General features: G+C 39.4%; 1 protein-coding gene across 1 annotated transcript in view; it reads right to left on the bottom strand.

The window, feature by feature from the left end:
• LOC134475022 (zinc finger protein 69-like) overlaps positions 1 to 11,316 on the bottom strand; it is a gene marked incomplete at its 5' end in the record, with an annotated part of 36,821 nt that extends 25,505 nt beyond the window's left edge. Inside the window, one exon of the mRNA XM_063244388.1 lies at positions 10,561 to 11,316. Within this exon, the coding sequence (XP_063100458.1) occupies positions 10,561 to 11,316 (756 nt within the window). The remainder of the gene's footprint in view (positions 1 to 10,560) is intronic.
• Between the last annotated feature and the right edge of the window lie 3,276 nt (positions 11,317 to 14,592).

Genomic DNA, 14,592 nt, shown 5'->3' on the forward strand with positions numbered 1-14,592 from the left:
GTGAGTTCTAAGTCCAGGCCTTGCCCTTCCCAAAGGACTGCATGTGATAGTGACAATGTGAGGTAACCGAAAGATGATGGCATTAGTAGGGATGGTATCAAATTACAGGCATGTGTAGATAGGGACAGTGCCCAGGTGAAGAAAACCCCATGTGTCCCTCTAGTGTCTCACACCCAAGCGTGCTAGAATCTCTACAGTAAAGGACTATGTGTGTTATTCCATTCCCAATGGACATTTCAGAACCAGTGCCCAGAGAGTGACAATGCCAGGCCCAAGGCACAGGACATAGGAGGGTAAAGAGGATGGGGGAGAAGTCCAAAAGAGAAAAACCTCTTAGCATAAGACCCATCCCACTCCCATAGGCATTAGAAAAGCAGCCCCCAGGCTCTTGGGACCTGAGCCTAAACATATGGGACTGATTTGAAGCAGCATCCCAAGGGATATACACACAAATGCACACACACACACACACACACACACACACACGAACACACAGTGATTGCATGGGCACCCACTGGTTAGCTCAAAGGAAAAGTGATATGATTCATTCAATATACATGCCTCAAATTCTCACCTTATTCCTGGGCTGAACCAGGCTGGCACCAACACAGAACAGGACAATATGTCACTGGCCACCCAGAAGCTGGAAGGCTGGAGGAGAGGGACAAATCACTGCAGAATGTAGTGGAAGAGAAGACCCAGAGCTATATCCCAATAAAGCAAGGGCACACAGAGATCAAGGTCACTACATGGGGGCATCTGAACAGCCTCACTGAGATGGAACTGATGCCTAAACCAGAGACATGCAGGCCCTAATGCTGTACAGTGTTGAGTCTGTGTGGCAGAATAGAGGACCAACCATTTAGAGATTCAAAGTCAATTTTTTTAATCAAGAAAGAGATGAGAAGGGATAACAGAAGGCCTGGCGAGAATAAGGGAGGGGAGGAATGGGCGAGGGACAGGGGTGGTGGCAGAACCTCACATCTGCTGTAGCGCACCAGTGACCACTGATGATTGCATGGCTGCAAACTTAGGTACAACATGTAAACTTCAGTTCTCTCAGGTTCTATGGGTCAGGAATTCAGGAGGTGCTGCTGCAGGATCCACCATAGTTTCTCCTGACCACGCTGCAGTCTCAGTGGAAACACTGCTGTGGCAGAATCTGTTCTCAGGCTCTCTCTCTCTTGCTAACAGGCAGGAACTCAGTTAGTATGGAGGTCTGAGGTCACCTCTGTCAGTTAACCTTTTTCTCTGCAAAGAGTCAGCCTCTCCTCAAGGAGAATCCAGAGATAGTCAGAGATTTAGAGAGGAAGACAGAATGAAACAGAGAGGAAGGAAGGAAGAACAGAAAAGGGAGAGAGCAGGAGGTTGGTCACAGTCATTTTATGTGTGAACCTTGGTAGTCACATCCAATTACATCTGCCATGTTGTGTTATTAAGAACAAGTAAGAAATTGGGGAGAGAGCTCAAGACAGAGCACTTGCCTACCATGCCTGAGGACCTGGGCTCAGTTTCAGCCTGGGTAATAGAAACCAGAACAAACCACGCTCAAGGAATGAGCTACTCAGGAGGTGGCCATCAGAAGGTGAGCTGTAATCGGTTGAGCACCCTTGCCATGGGTGTGGTGACTCACACAGGTGTGAAGGTAGGCACAGTGCTGATAGATTTTGAGGGTGCATCTGCATCCATAGTGCTTGCTTAGCCTGTGTGAAGTCCTGACTTGAGGCCACAACACAAATACATAGAAGAAATTGAGATGCTTAGGGAACATAATGATGGCTGATCTAATGAACTTCTGCCCCCTCATGATGCCACCAGGGAAACATGTCCAGGAGTTGAGTGTAATCTCCACCACCATACAGCAGGAGCCAGGCCTGTGTGCACTGTGTTCACCTCCCTTCCACCCCTTCATGGAAGTGACCTCTAATTCTGTATACTGTGTACACATGACACCAGCCCACAAGGTTTAAAAGTGTCATCTCTCACCTCTGATGATGTCCCTAGGAAGCAGATGCCATAGTTCTGGGGGACACACTGGAAAGGAACTGAGAGGCATGGTGTCTTGTCTAAGTTGGCAAGGGAAGTAGGAAGGAGGAGTTGGGTCTAAAACTAGGTATGCTCAGACCGGGGACCTTGGATTCATTGTGGTTTTTCCTTTCCCATGGGAAAGCTTTGCCTCTTGCCAAGGATCCATCACTTGGGTGGAGCTGTTGTCTTCACTCTGAAGGACAGTGGGCAGTATTCCATATGCTTCCATGGTATCCAGAGCAAGAATCTCTGGGTGATGCCAGATGACCTAGTTCCACACAGACATCATGGAGTGAGCTGATGGGTGCCTTAAATCATCAATGTACCAGGCACTGACCATGATGCAATGACCAGAGCAGATGCAAATGCTGGTCTCTTGTGCTTCCATATTATGAAGGCCACACAGTCACCCTGGAGAAGTGACCAGGTACTACCCACCTTACTGTGAGTGTCCCTAATTCTTGGCCTCTGTACACATGGACATTGAATAGGGGAGGGGAATGGAAGACTCATGAAGGCACACAGAATGGAGTGATGCATCCATATATGAACTCAAGTTGGAGGAAAGACAGGCAGGAAGCACTCCCACTATCCACTCACTTTTCAGATAGTTATAGAGCAGCACCCTCTTGAGCCCCCATTTTTAAAGTAACACTGCAGACTCCACCCTCTTTCCATAGAGGCAATATGCCACAAGGGTGGTAAAGGGAAATGCATTTCAGGCTTCCTGAAGAGTGGAGGACAGGTGGTCACAGCACTCTCCAGGGAACTCTGTCAGCAAGTGAGGGCTGATTTTGGTTAGTGCACAGGATACACTGGGAGGGCAGTTTGGGAGGGAGGCCAGACCTGTAGTGCTGCTTACAACTGTCCTCCTCAGGATCAGAGTTTCCCTTCTTGGCTCCTGGCAGATGCTGCTGAGGAAGGTGGGACAACCAGCCCAACCAAATCTGATTGAGTTGGGGCAAGCCTAGCTCACTGAAAATGAGAACTACAGTGAGAAGGAATTGGCCTGGGTCTGTTGGTTTCTGAGGAGAACATGGGACACTTTAGTGGGAGAAAGACTGTCAGGGGCCTCCTGCAACACAGAGTCATGCAGAAGTGAGTGGAGTGAGGCAAAATAGGAAGGTTTCCTTGGGTGCATTAGTGCACAGAGCTGTCCCTGACTGGCCCTGGGAGGCTATGGGGCTTGCAAGGAGCAAGGACAGTTGGGGATTTTTCTAAGGCAGGTCTGGTACCAGACTGAGTTCAAGGTCTCCTTATAGATCTTGTGCCAGCCTCACCTCCAATGACCTCACCAGCTCTGGGATCAAGCTGAAAATCAAGGTCAGATACCCGGTCTGGTGGAATTCCAAGGCAGGTCTGTCACTGGCTCCATGGCAGGTGTCCTCAGCTCCACTTAGGGCTCAAGTCTAGCAAAGTACCAGCCCTTCATTTCACCTTCACTTTGCCTCTTCTATTTCTCTCAGTTTTCATTTCTACTCTTAAATCTATAGTTCTTTGAAACATTAAATTCTAAGATTATTTAATTTTAAGTTAAGATTTCATTAGTTTCCACATGTTCAGTTGAGTCACAGGTAAGCACATTGTCAATTGGCACAATCTAAACCTGTACATCTGTCTAGTTCCAGCTTTCTGCTCAGTATTGGACCCATCCATACCCCTGGTCTCTCCTGCTAGCCCCCACCCACCGCTGACCTTTCTCTCACTGTGATTTACTAACCTAGGTTTTTCATATCAGTGCATCAGATTCGGTTTGGCCAAACATTCCTGGAGGAGACTGGATGCTATTACTGTTTGACAGTAACATCCTCAAGTTCAGTTTCTGCTTTGCTTCACTCATTCTACTAAGCTGCAGAATGGACTCTGAGTGTTCAAACACATAGGGTGTGAACTGCAGCAGAAATCTGCAAAAACTTAAGTTAACTGGGTTGTGAAAATACAAGGAAAGTTTTTTGGCAAAACACACCCCTTAATAAGTATTTGAAGCACCAAAGAAACCAAGAAGAAGACAAAGATGAAGAGGAAGAGGAAGAGGAAGAAGAAGAAGAAGAAGAAGAAGAAGAAGAAGAAGAAGAAGAAGAAGAAGAAGAAGAAGAATACAAGGAGGAGGTGGAGTAGGAGGAGGAGGAAAAGAAAGAAAAACAAAAAGTAATGCCAATGTGTGGGGTTTTGTCTCCAATGCCTCAGCCCCATTTAGAAAGGAAAGGATCAAAATTTGCAGAATGGAAGGGTCACTGTAGAAAATGGACTTTGCCCCAAGGCACTGATGGTGTGTCTGGCCCACTATGAATGTCTAATCCATAGCAGAGCTTGGAGCCTGGTGGAGGCTGAGGCCAGGACCCAGGAGTTGAGGCCCCTGGGGCTGAGGTGGCAGAGTATTTGGTGCACCCTCATGGCTCTGCCTTATTGGCCCTGCAGGGCTGCAGCGTGGATGCAGTGGTGGAAGTGTGTATAATTCAGGAGGTGCTGGGCTCCTCTGCATGCTGCACACTCCCTTCTTGACCTGAGCACAGGAAGATTCAAGTCCTCCCTGCTGGAAAAAGAGACTCTGAAGAAGATTCTGGGTGTCCTCTACCAGACACAGTTGAGCACAGTGACTTCTCAGGTAGGGAGGGCAGGACACCCACCACAGCGGGATTTGCATGGCTTCATGTGTTGGGGATTTAAAAGTTAGTCATGAATGATGTGTTGCCTTTCTGAATAAAAAGACTCCTTATTTTATATATCTATAAAGTGATGCTTGAATGTTCTTCTATATGCTTATCCTATATTACACATAAAAATATTAAGTCATCCAAATCCACTCACCTATTCAAGAAAATACCAACTATTTATTCTTAAGTGAATTGAACAGAAGAGAAGTAATATTGAGTGGAGCACTATAAATAATGCAATGGAAAATAAAATGGAACAACCATAAAGGCATCCCTCCCAGGACGAGAAATCTGCTATTGACCAGCTCCTCTCTCCTATCCTCACCTGCTGTGCAGGCCAGTCTCTTCACTACTGGGTGGAGAGCCAGGACACAAGCTCTCTTCAATCTCAGGAAATATCAGGGACATGGCCTAGGACATGGCCTTCTTTCAGCATTTTCAGTGGCTGTAATTTATAATTAATTCAGCAGATGTGCTGTGGAACATTCATGGTTTCTAACAGTCCACATCTTAGCTGATTAAGAAGAGAATACGGTGTCTGTCAATCTCATTTTTATAATGACTCTTAGAAGTGGAATTTCCAAGTTAAATGTATATAAGATTAATTTGAGGGTCTCAGATTTTTCACCTGAAACCTCAGCATAGAGTTAGAGCCTGGTAGAGGAAGACTGAGTCTGCTCAGATCTATGTGGAGATCTAAAGTCAGAGAGATGGTCCAGGCAGAGGTGTAGGACACCATGGCTAAAAAAGGCCTGGTTCAGTCCTCCTCATCCATCAGTAAGTTGTCAGGAAAGCATCACACACTGTACACTGCACAGGATAGAGCTGGAATGGTTCAAGAGCTCCTCCCTACATGCCTGAGGTCCCATCTCTCACTCAGGGGAGCTCTGTATGAGGTCAGTCTGTTACAGAGCCCAACTTGACTGAACGATTTCCACCCAGGTGCAGATCTGAACTGCCACATGTGGAATCACCGTAGTTATGGAGCAGGACAGGTGTTTACAGGGAGCAGGTCAGGAGATCGGTACACTGCAGGCAGGTCAGTGTATGAAGCTTTAAATTAGAGACCAGGCCCTCACCAGGCCCAGTTTCCTCCAGCAGTAACCACACCATTCAAGAATGTGCATTAAATCTGAGTAACTGAAAGGAGTTACTCACAAAATTATATATTATAGAGATAGTTTGAAGATACAAAATGAATTGTAGCATCCATAAGTAAAATGAGATGTGACCCTTAATGGATATGTGATGTCCCCAAACCACATGCATCAGAAGGAAATAGTCTGATGAACAGAGCAATAAGGAGCACAGGCAATGGGTAAAAATCACAGCTTCTTACTAACAACAACAAAGCTGGGATACAAAAAGTGCACTGGTGAATTTTATCCAGTATATAATAAAGAATATATACTGATTGTTTTTCAATTCTTTGATCAAGTTGAAGGAAAACCCACCACCAACTTCTTTTAAGTGACAACGTTAAAGTTATCCTGAGAATGAAGCCAGACAATAATGTGTTAAAAATAATATAAATGAAAACACTCTGTTGGCTAATATTCCTACCAAACATAAACAAAAGTGTTCAGCTAAATGTTTACAACGTTAACTCACCAGCATATTCAAAGTTAACCAACGTGATCAACACTGGGCTCAATCTCAGTGGTGCAAGAATGGTCCCTCTCTAACAAACTATATGTTTCCACTGGTTTTAACATGTTGTATCTTACTATATGTTACTATATGTGATAGTATAAAGAAAAATTTTTATAGGCAAGGAGATAATATAGAAACCATTGTTCGTTTTCTGTTAACTGGTTCTAAATACCCTGTAATTCTTTCATTCTGTTGAATGGCTTTACACTGTCTTGATATGCTTGATGCTATCATATATGAAGTTATACTTAAATAATTCAAGGAATGACGCACTATGGTGACTACTATTATGTTAGATTATCTGGGAGTGAAACACAAGTGTTGTTCTATTACAATATCCTCTTTTATCTCAATCTCCACCCTTTTTTTAAATTAAACTTTTTTATTTTTTTTCAATTAAGGGAAAACTAAATTTAAAAATAGCAGGATATATTATAGTAACTATTTGTTTTCCTATTAACCTGATTTGTCCCCAGTATTGCTCTCCACATCTTGTTGTGTTTGATTTTACTATATTGTATTTTGTTTGATAGTATCAAGTTTGAGGGTATAGACAACCACTTTGAAGACAATAAGATTTATTATGATGCCCATTATAGTTTGACTATTATCTTTTTTGAAGTCTTGCCAGGTTTCCAGTGTAGGTTTTATTGGTCTTGTTCTGTACTGTTTTGATCAATTTTATTATACCTGATGATATAGTAACTCTTTTTAAAAATAGCAAGAGGCACAATGGTAACCATTTTTGATCATCTGATATTCTATTTTTGCATCATGTATTATGCTCATCCTTCTGTTCTAACTGTCTCTGTTTTATTTAGTCATGTTAGGATGTATTCTCTTCAAAAAATGTAATAAGAACTGTGGGAGTAAAAAAACTCAAAACGTGTAACAGTTATTGTAAAAAGGAGAGGAAAGGAAGGTGGTCTAAGGGATACAACTGCATGCTTGAGTGTGTAGGATGGAAAATCATATTACTGAGCTTTTGTTGGATCACTGAACAGAACTTTCTGCAATCTCACTGTATGAATGTCCACTTTATATGCCTGAATTTTATAATTTGGACAACTGTTTCTAAGATGACTGAAAGGGTTTTGGCCCAGATAGGACACTGTAGCCAGGAAAGCCACAACCGGAAGCAGGAAGCCCCATCTCCCCTTCCCCTAGGAAGTTACCTGTGACGCCATCTTCCTTCCCCTGGAAATTTACATATGGCGCCAAACCTAGGACCAATGGGCTTCCTGTGTATCCCTAATGCCCGCCTTAGTTTCCACCCCAAACCAAGCCTATTTACAGGCCCCCACGTCACGTTTGCGCCTGAGAGATCGCCAGACGCCAGCGGTGGGGGTGCTGGGCATCTCTCTCTGTGTTCTCAGAATAAAGGCCACTTTTTATTTTATATTTCTCATCTTTTGTTAATATTTTCATCTTTTGGAAATAACCCTAGCAATGACAATATGTATCCTATTAACTAGTGATTTCTTACTGTATTTTTTCTTGAAATTCTGTATTAATTGTACCCTTTTATTGCTTTGTTTTTTATTTCCTTTCTTCTCTTTAATTAAAAAATAATCAAACCTGGAATGGATATCTTTTATTTATTTATTTTTTTGGCTCTGGAGATCAAAATCATGGCCTCACACTTGCCAGGCAGGTGCCTTAAGCCACTGAGCTAAATCCCCAGCCCACCAATGGATACCTTTTACACATTGTCATCTTCAGAGTAGTTGCCTGTGCTCTTGAACTTGATATCAGCAAGCATACCAAATGTGAATAAAATCAGTCAAGGCCAAATAACACTGAAACAATCCAGCTTCAAAGATCAGTCATAGAAGACAATGTAAGTAATATAGGGATTCAGTTTTAGTTAATAGGAAATTAAGGATAATTACCATGGTATAACCAGCTATTTTTGGGTTATCTCTCTGTGCCCTCAAATCTAATATGAGTAGATAGCCCAGAACAAAATACAACCAAACTATACAGAGCAACAAGACTACTGTAGCTTTTAAATCCTGATACACTTTTAACTATGTCCTCTGCCTTCTTTTTTTAGGCAATTCCTCACCTTTCTCCTTCTCAGGATACTATTATTCACTGTTCAGAGTGATAGTAGTCTAGTCTCTTATGTTCCATTTCAGCATACATAAAGATAAAGACAGCTACTACAAAGACCATGAGACACATTATGGTAGTCATTATCGACTTCCCCAAAATCAGTCTTGAAGATCGAAAAGCTTGCATCATCCTGTAATTATTTGATTAGTTCTATAATATTCAGTATATATTCAATGTGTGTGAGGATGGGAACAACTATTTGGAAAAAAACTAGAGACAATAAGATAGACAGTGAACATTTCCAGTGGACTTGTTTTGAAATCTGTGTTTCCTTAACTTGTTTCCTTATGAACTGTTTTGCTCTGTTTTGCTATGTTTAATTTTACCCTCTTTAAGAAAAAAAAGTGTGTGGGACAGATAGGCATATTAATAACTTTTTGGTGGATCATTGAGGTAAACCGTGACAGTGTCATTATTTGAATATCACTTTGTATGCTTTAAATTTGTAACTTGAACAACTACTTCTAAGATGACAATATAATACTAATCAATTAGTAATTTCTTATTGTTTATTTTTCTGAAATTCTGTATTATTTCTACACTTTTTTCTCTTTAAATAAACAACATTACAATTCAGAAAATACAAAATTTAAGTTTTAAAGACAAAATATTAAGTATGGAGGCACTTGTCCATACTTGAAAGTGAAAAGCCCATTTCAGTTTAGCATGTTTAATTACAAGATGCCATGTTGAAGCACAAAAACATCTAGATTAATAAATCTAGAGAGGTACAAGTGATTAACTGAAAACCATACAACATGTGCACCTAAGGAGAGCTGCACCACAGATTTGTCATTTCTGGAATATTTGTGAAGAAATATTGACATCTAACTTCTGTATCGATTATTTCTTCAGGTCTCCTTGGGATTTTTAAAGTAAACTTAGATCTAAACTGTCTGAACAGTGATGCTTTTTCTATGTATTTAACAAGAAACATGCATTGCTATATTTCTCACATTGTTAATCCACATATCATCTCTGCCTAGTGAGCTCTTTCAGATATGTAACAATGATCAAGTATGCGGAGAGTATTCCCATAACACATAGGATTTATCTCGTGTGAGTTTTTTCATGTATTTCACTTACAATCTGGCTGCTGAAAGTGTCTCCACTTGCTTACATAGCCAGTGATTTTTCCCAGTGTGAATTCTTTCATGTGTTTTGCAATGACTGTATGTGGTAAAAGCTTTGCCACACTGTTATATACATAGGGTTTCTCATCAGGGTGAAGTCATGGATGTATTTTACAATATCCATGTTTGGTGAAAGCTTTCCCACATTCTTCACATACACAGAGTTTCTCAACAGTCTAAATTTTATAATGTATTGGACAATGAGCATTTCTGCTGAAACATTCCCCACATTCCTTACATATATAAGTTTTCTGCCCAGTGTGAAGATTTTCATACATTAAGCAATATATACATGTGCTCAAACCACTCTCATGATTCTTATATACACTGGTTTTATCTTGAGTGTGAACTTTCATGTTGCTTACAATGTCCATGTTGAGTAAAAACTTTCCCACATTGCTTACATACATATGGTTTCTCTCCAGTGTGAATACTTTCTTGTTGCTTACAACGTCCAGAATTGTTAAAACCTTTCCCACATTGCTTACATACATATGGTTTCTCTCCAGTGTGAATTCTTTCATGTTTCTTACAATCTCCCTGTGTTTTAAAAGCTTTCCCACATTGCTTACACACATATGGTTTCTCTCCAGTGTGAATTCTTTCATGTGTTATGCAATGACTATATGCAGTAAAAGCTTTGCCACATTGTTATATACATAGGCTTTCTCACCAGTGTGAAGTCATAGATGTATTTTACAAAATCCATGTGTGGTGAAAGCTTTCCCACATTCTTCACATACACACAGGGTTTCTCAACCATGTAAATTTTATAATGTATTGTACAATGAGCATTTCTGCTGAAACCTTTCCCACATTCCTTACATATGTAAGTTATCTGCCCAGTGTGAAGATTTTCATGCATTATGCAATATGTACATGTGCTAAAACCATTCTCATGATGCCTATATACACTGGTTTTATATTGAATGTGAACTTTCATGTTTCTTACAATCTCCCTGTGTTTTAAAAGCTTTCCCACATTGCTTACACACATATGGTTTCCCTCCAGTGTGAATTCTTTCATGAACCTTACAATTTGTACGTGTGTTAAAAGCTTTCCCACATTGCTTACATACATAGGGTTTCTCTCCAGTGTGAATTCTTTCATGTTTCTTACAGGATCCCCTTGTGTTAAAAGCTTTCCCACATTGCTTACATACATATGGTTTCTCTCCAGTGTGAATTCTTTCATGTTTCGTACAGTATCCCCTTGTGTTAAAAGCTTTCCCACATTGCTTACATACATATGGTTTCTCTTCAGTGTGAATTATTTCATGAATCTTACAATTTACACGTGTGTTAAAAGCTTTCCCACATTGCTTACATACATATGGTTTCTCTCCAGTGTGAATTCTTTCATGTTCCTTACAACGTCCAGGTCTGGTAAAAGCTTTCCGACATTGCTTACATACATACGGTTTCTCTCCAGTGTGAATTCTTTCATGAACCTTACAGTTTGTACGTGTGTTCAAAGCTTTCCCACATTGATTACATACATAGGGTTTCTCTCCAGTGTGAATTCTTTCATGTTTCTTACAGTATCCCCTTGTGTTAAAAGCTTTCCCACATTGCTTACATACATATGGTTTCTCTTCAGTGTGAATTATTTCATGAATCTTACAATTTACACGTGTGTTAAAAGCTTTCCCACATTGCTTACATACATATGGTTTCTCTCCAGTGTGAATTCTTTCATGTTCCTTACAATGTCCAGGTCTGGTAAAAGCTTTCCCACATTCCTTACATACATACGGTTTCTCTCCAGTGTGAATTCTTTCATGATTCTTACAATCTCCCTGTGTTTTAAAAGCTTTCCCACATTGCTTACACACATATGATTTCTCTGTAGTGTGAATTCTTTCATGAACCTTACAATTTGTACGTGTGTTAAAAGCTTTCCCACATTGCTTACATACATAGCGTTTCGCTCCAGTGTGAATTTTTTCATGTTTCTTACAGTATCGCCTTGTGTTAAAAGCTTTCCCACATTGCTTACATACATATGGTTTCTCTTCAGTGTGAATTCTTTCATGAACCTTACAATTTGTACGTGTGTTAAAAGCTTTCCCACATTGCTTACATACATAGGGTTTCGCTCCAGTGTGAATAATTTCATGATTCTTACAATCTCCCTGTGTTTTAAAAGCTTTCCCACATTGCTTACATACATATGGTTTCTCTCCAGTGTGAATTCTTTCATGAACCTTACAATTTGTACGTGTGTTAAAAGCTTTCCCACATTGTTTACATACATATGGTTTATCTCCACTGTGAATTCTTTCATGTTGTTTAAAACATTCATGTCTGGTAAAAGCTTTCCCACATTGATTACATACATAGGGTTTCTCTCTAGTGTGAATTCTTTCATGTTGCTTACAATGTTTTGATTTGGTGAATCCTTTTACACATTGCTGACACATATATGGTTTCTCTCCAGTGTGAATTCTTTCATGTTCCTTACAATTTCCAGGTTGCATGAAACCTTTTCCACATTGCTTACACACATAGGGTTTCTCTCCAGTGTGAATTCTTACATGAACCTTACAATATGCACGTGTTTTAAAAACTTTCCCACATTGTTTGCATACATAGGGTTTCCCTCGACTGCAATATTTTTCATGGATCTGAACATCGTGGTGTGTTTCTGTTTCTTTCACATTCACATTACCTTCTGCAGTACAAAGGAATACTTCTTTATACTGCTTCCAAGTATGTTCATAAGATTTCCCTAGCTTGTCATTTCTGGAAAGAAAAAATCACATATAGGATTTATAACCATATTACTAAGCTTTTCTTGGAGAGTTGAACAAAACTGTTTGCAGTCTCACTATTTGAATCCCCACTTCATATGTTTCACTTTTTTATTTCATAACTATTTCTATGATCAGCATTTGTAATCATCATCTTGCAATTTCTTACTGATTTTTTCACTTTGAAAGCAGTATTATTTATACTTATTTTATCTTATTTAATCTTTACTTATATTAAATTTAAAAAAAGAAAAATTGACAGTGAAATTGGTCTCCATTGAATAACTGCATTAATATCAAGTTCTGTTTTTAATGCCTGCTAAGAAATTGTGACCATGAAGCAAAAGAAAGGCCTTATAAGATATGTTGAAAACAACCATTCCCAAAAGACTGGTACACATTTGGAAATCTTAAAAGTTGGTACTTTGAAATGCATAATCTTTAGCTTCACTTTGGGCATGGGTACATATGTGTATCACATGCAAATTATTCTCATATGTTTCCCCATCACAATCTTCCTTCTGTCCTTAACCTGTAGTTCCCTTTTCCATATGGTCAGTCTTACTTTTCTCTAACAACTCTGTTTCATTTCTTTCCACATTTTGTATTTTGGTTTCTCATCTAAAAGAAAGCCAGTGACCTTTTAGTTTTTATAGCTGAGCTATTTCACTGAATTGATGGGTGAAAGACCCATCTAATTCTTATAGCAAATGAAATTATATTATTTATTTTTTGACATTATATAACACATTTTTTCCATTCTGGGCTGGGAATGAACAACAGGTATTAGCATAAATCTATATCTTTTTAAAAATCTATTTTAAGAGATTTTCATAGATCATTAAGCTGTGAAGTATGAATTTGAAATTGCATCCCTAGTACCGATAAAAACGAAAAAGACAAAAATAAAATAAAATAAAATAAAATAAATTTGAAATTGCCATTCCGCAAAATCTGATTCCTAGTGTGCTGAGTATACAAGAATGCACAATCAAAGAGAGTCTATTAACATTTTCCTTCTCCACAAATCCAGTGAAAATATATAAGCTTCAAGGCCTTATCTGTTATAACTTGATCTGCTTTGTATATGAGTAAGCATGTATCAGTATTTTATGCAGATTTTGAGATTTTAAAAATATCCAGGACAAGTATGAGGGGATCAATTTCTAGAGACAACTGCATACTGATATTCAAAATGAGTGCACTAACATTCCACCAGCCTACTAAGAATATTAGTCAGAATCGCCAATTGTCTAGAGCATGGCTTGGAAACATGAGCACTCAGTTTTATTTCAAATTCTATTGCAATCTTAGCAATTGTTAGATAATGAAAGTGTTGTATTCACATGTATATATGGGTAGAAAAGCTGAAGGCAGAATGTCATAACTCAAAGTGTATGCCTTTTGTAATCATCTATATGCAATGTCATACATTTTCATTATTTAATTCCCTCATATATACACTAGCTTATACATCTTTGGAGAATATTACTGACATTAAATTGAATTTCTTTGGTGGCCTCATTTCTTTGGTGGTCATTTTTCTGCTGACTCACTAATTACTCAGGAACATTCCTCTCCTTGTGAGTGTGAATTACCTTAAGTATCTCCAGTAAACTTTGCATTCTTTTTCAGCTTCCTGGATATCCCCAAGTCCTCCTGAATTGTAGACATAGAAATACCAGGACTCAGTTGAGTAATGCATACAAATTAAGAGATTTTGTTTAGATTTATGATATAATGTGTCCAGGTCTGAGCTACTTTTAAAAATATTTTCATATTCTTTTTAACGAAACAGCACTAATGAGCAACAAACAATATTCTGACAGCATGAGTGCCAAAAACATTTCTTCCTTACCTATTGCAGCCATGTTACTAAAGGTTTCGACCATCACATCTCTGTAGAGGTTCTTTTGGGATGGACTCAGCAAACTCCACTCCTCACTGCTGAAGTTTACAACGACATCCTCAAAGGTCACCACCTCCTAAAGGATCATACATATATTTCTCAAAGGAAGGTTGAGACCCCAGGTTTGGGATATCTTAAATTCTTTCCTACAAATCTGAATCAAAAGCAAAGTGCGGTGGTGCATATCTATAATCCCAGCACTCAAAAGGTGAGAAAGGAAGGCATCAGTGAGGTCAGGGCAATTCTAGGCTCAATACGGTATTCAAATCCAGCTGATATACATACAGAAAGCTTGTCTCAATAAAACAAAACTAAACTCAACAAATAAAGCCAAACAAAACAGC

Source organism: Cavia porcellus, unplaced genomic scaffold (assembly GCF_034190915.1).
Source record: "Cavia porcellus strain 051 isolate PalLab524CR breed Dunkin Hartley unplaced genomic scaffold, mCavPor4.1 scaffold_50, whole genome shotgun sequence".
Taxonomy (NCBI): Eukaryota; Metazoa; Chordata; class Mammalia; order Rodentia; family Caviidae; genus Cavia; species Cavia porcellus.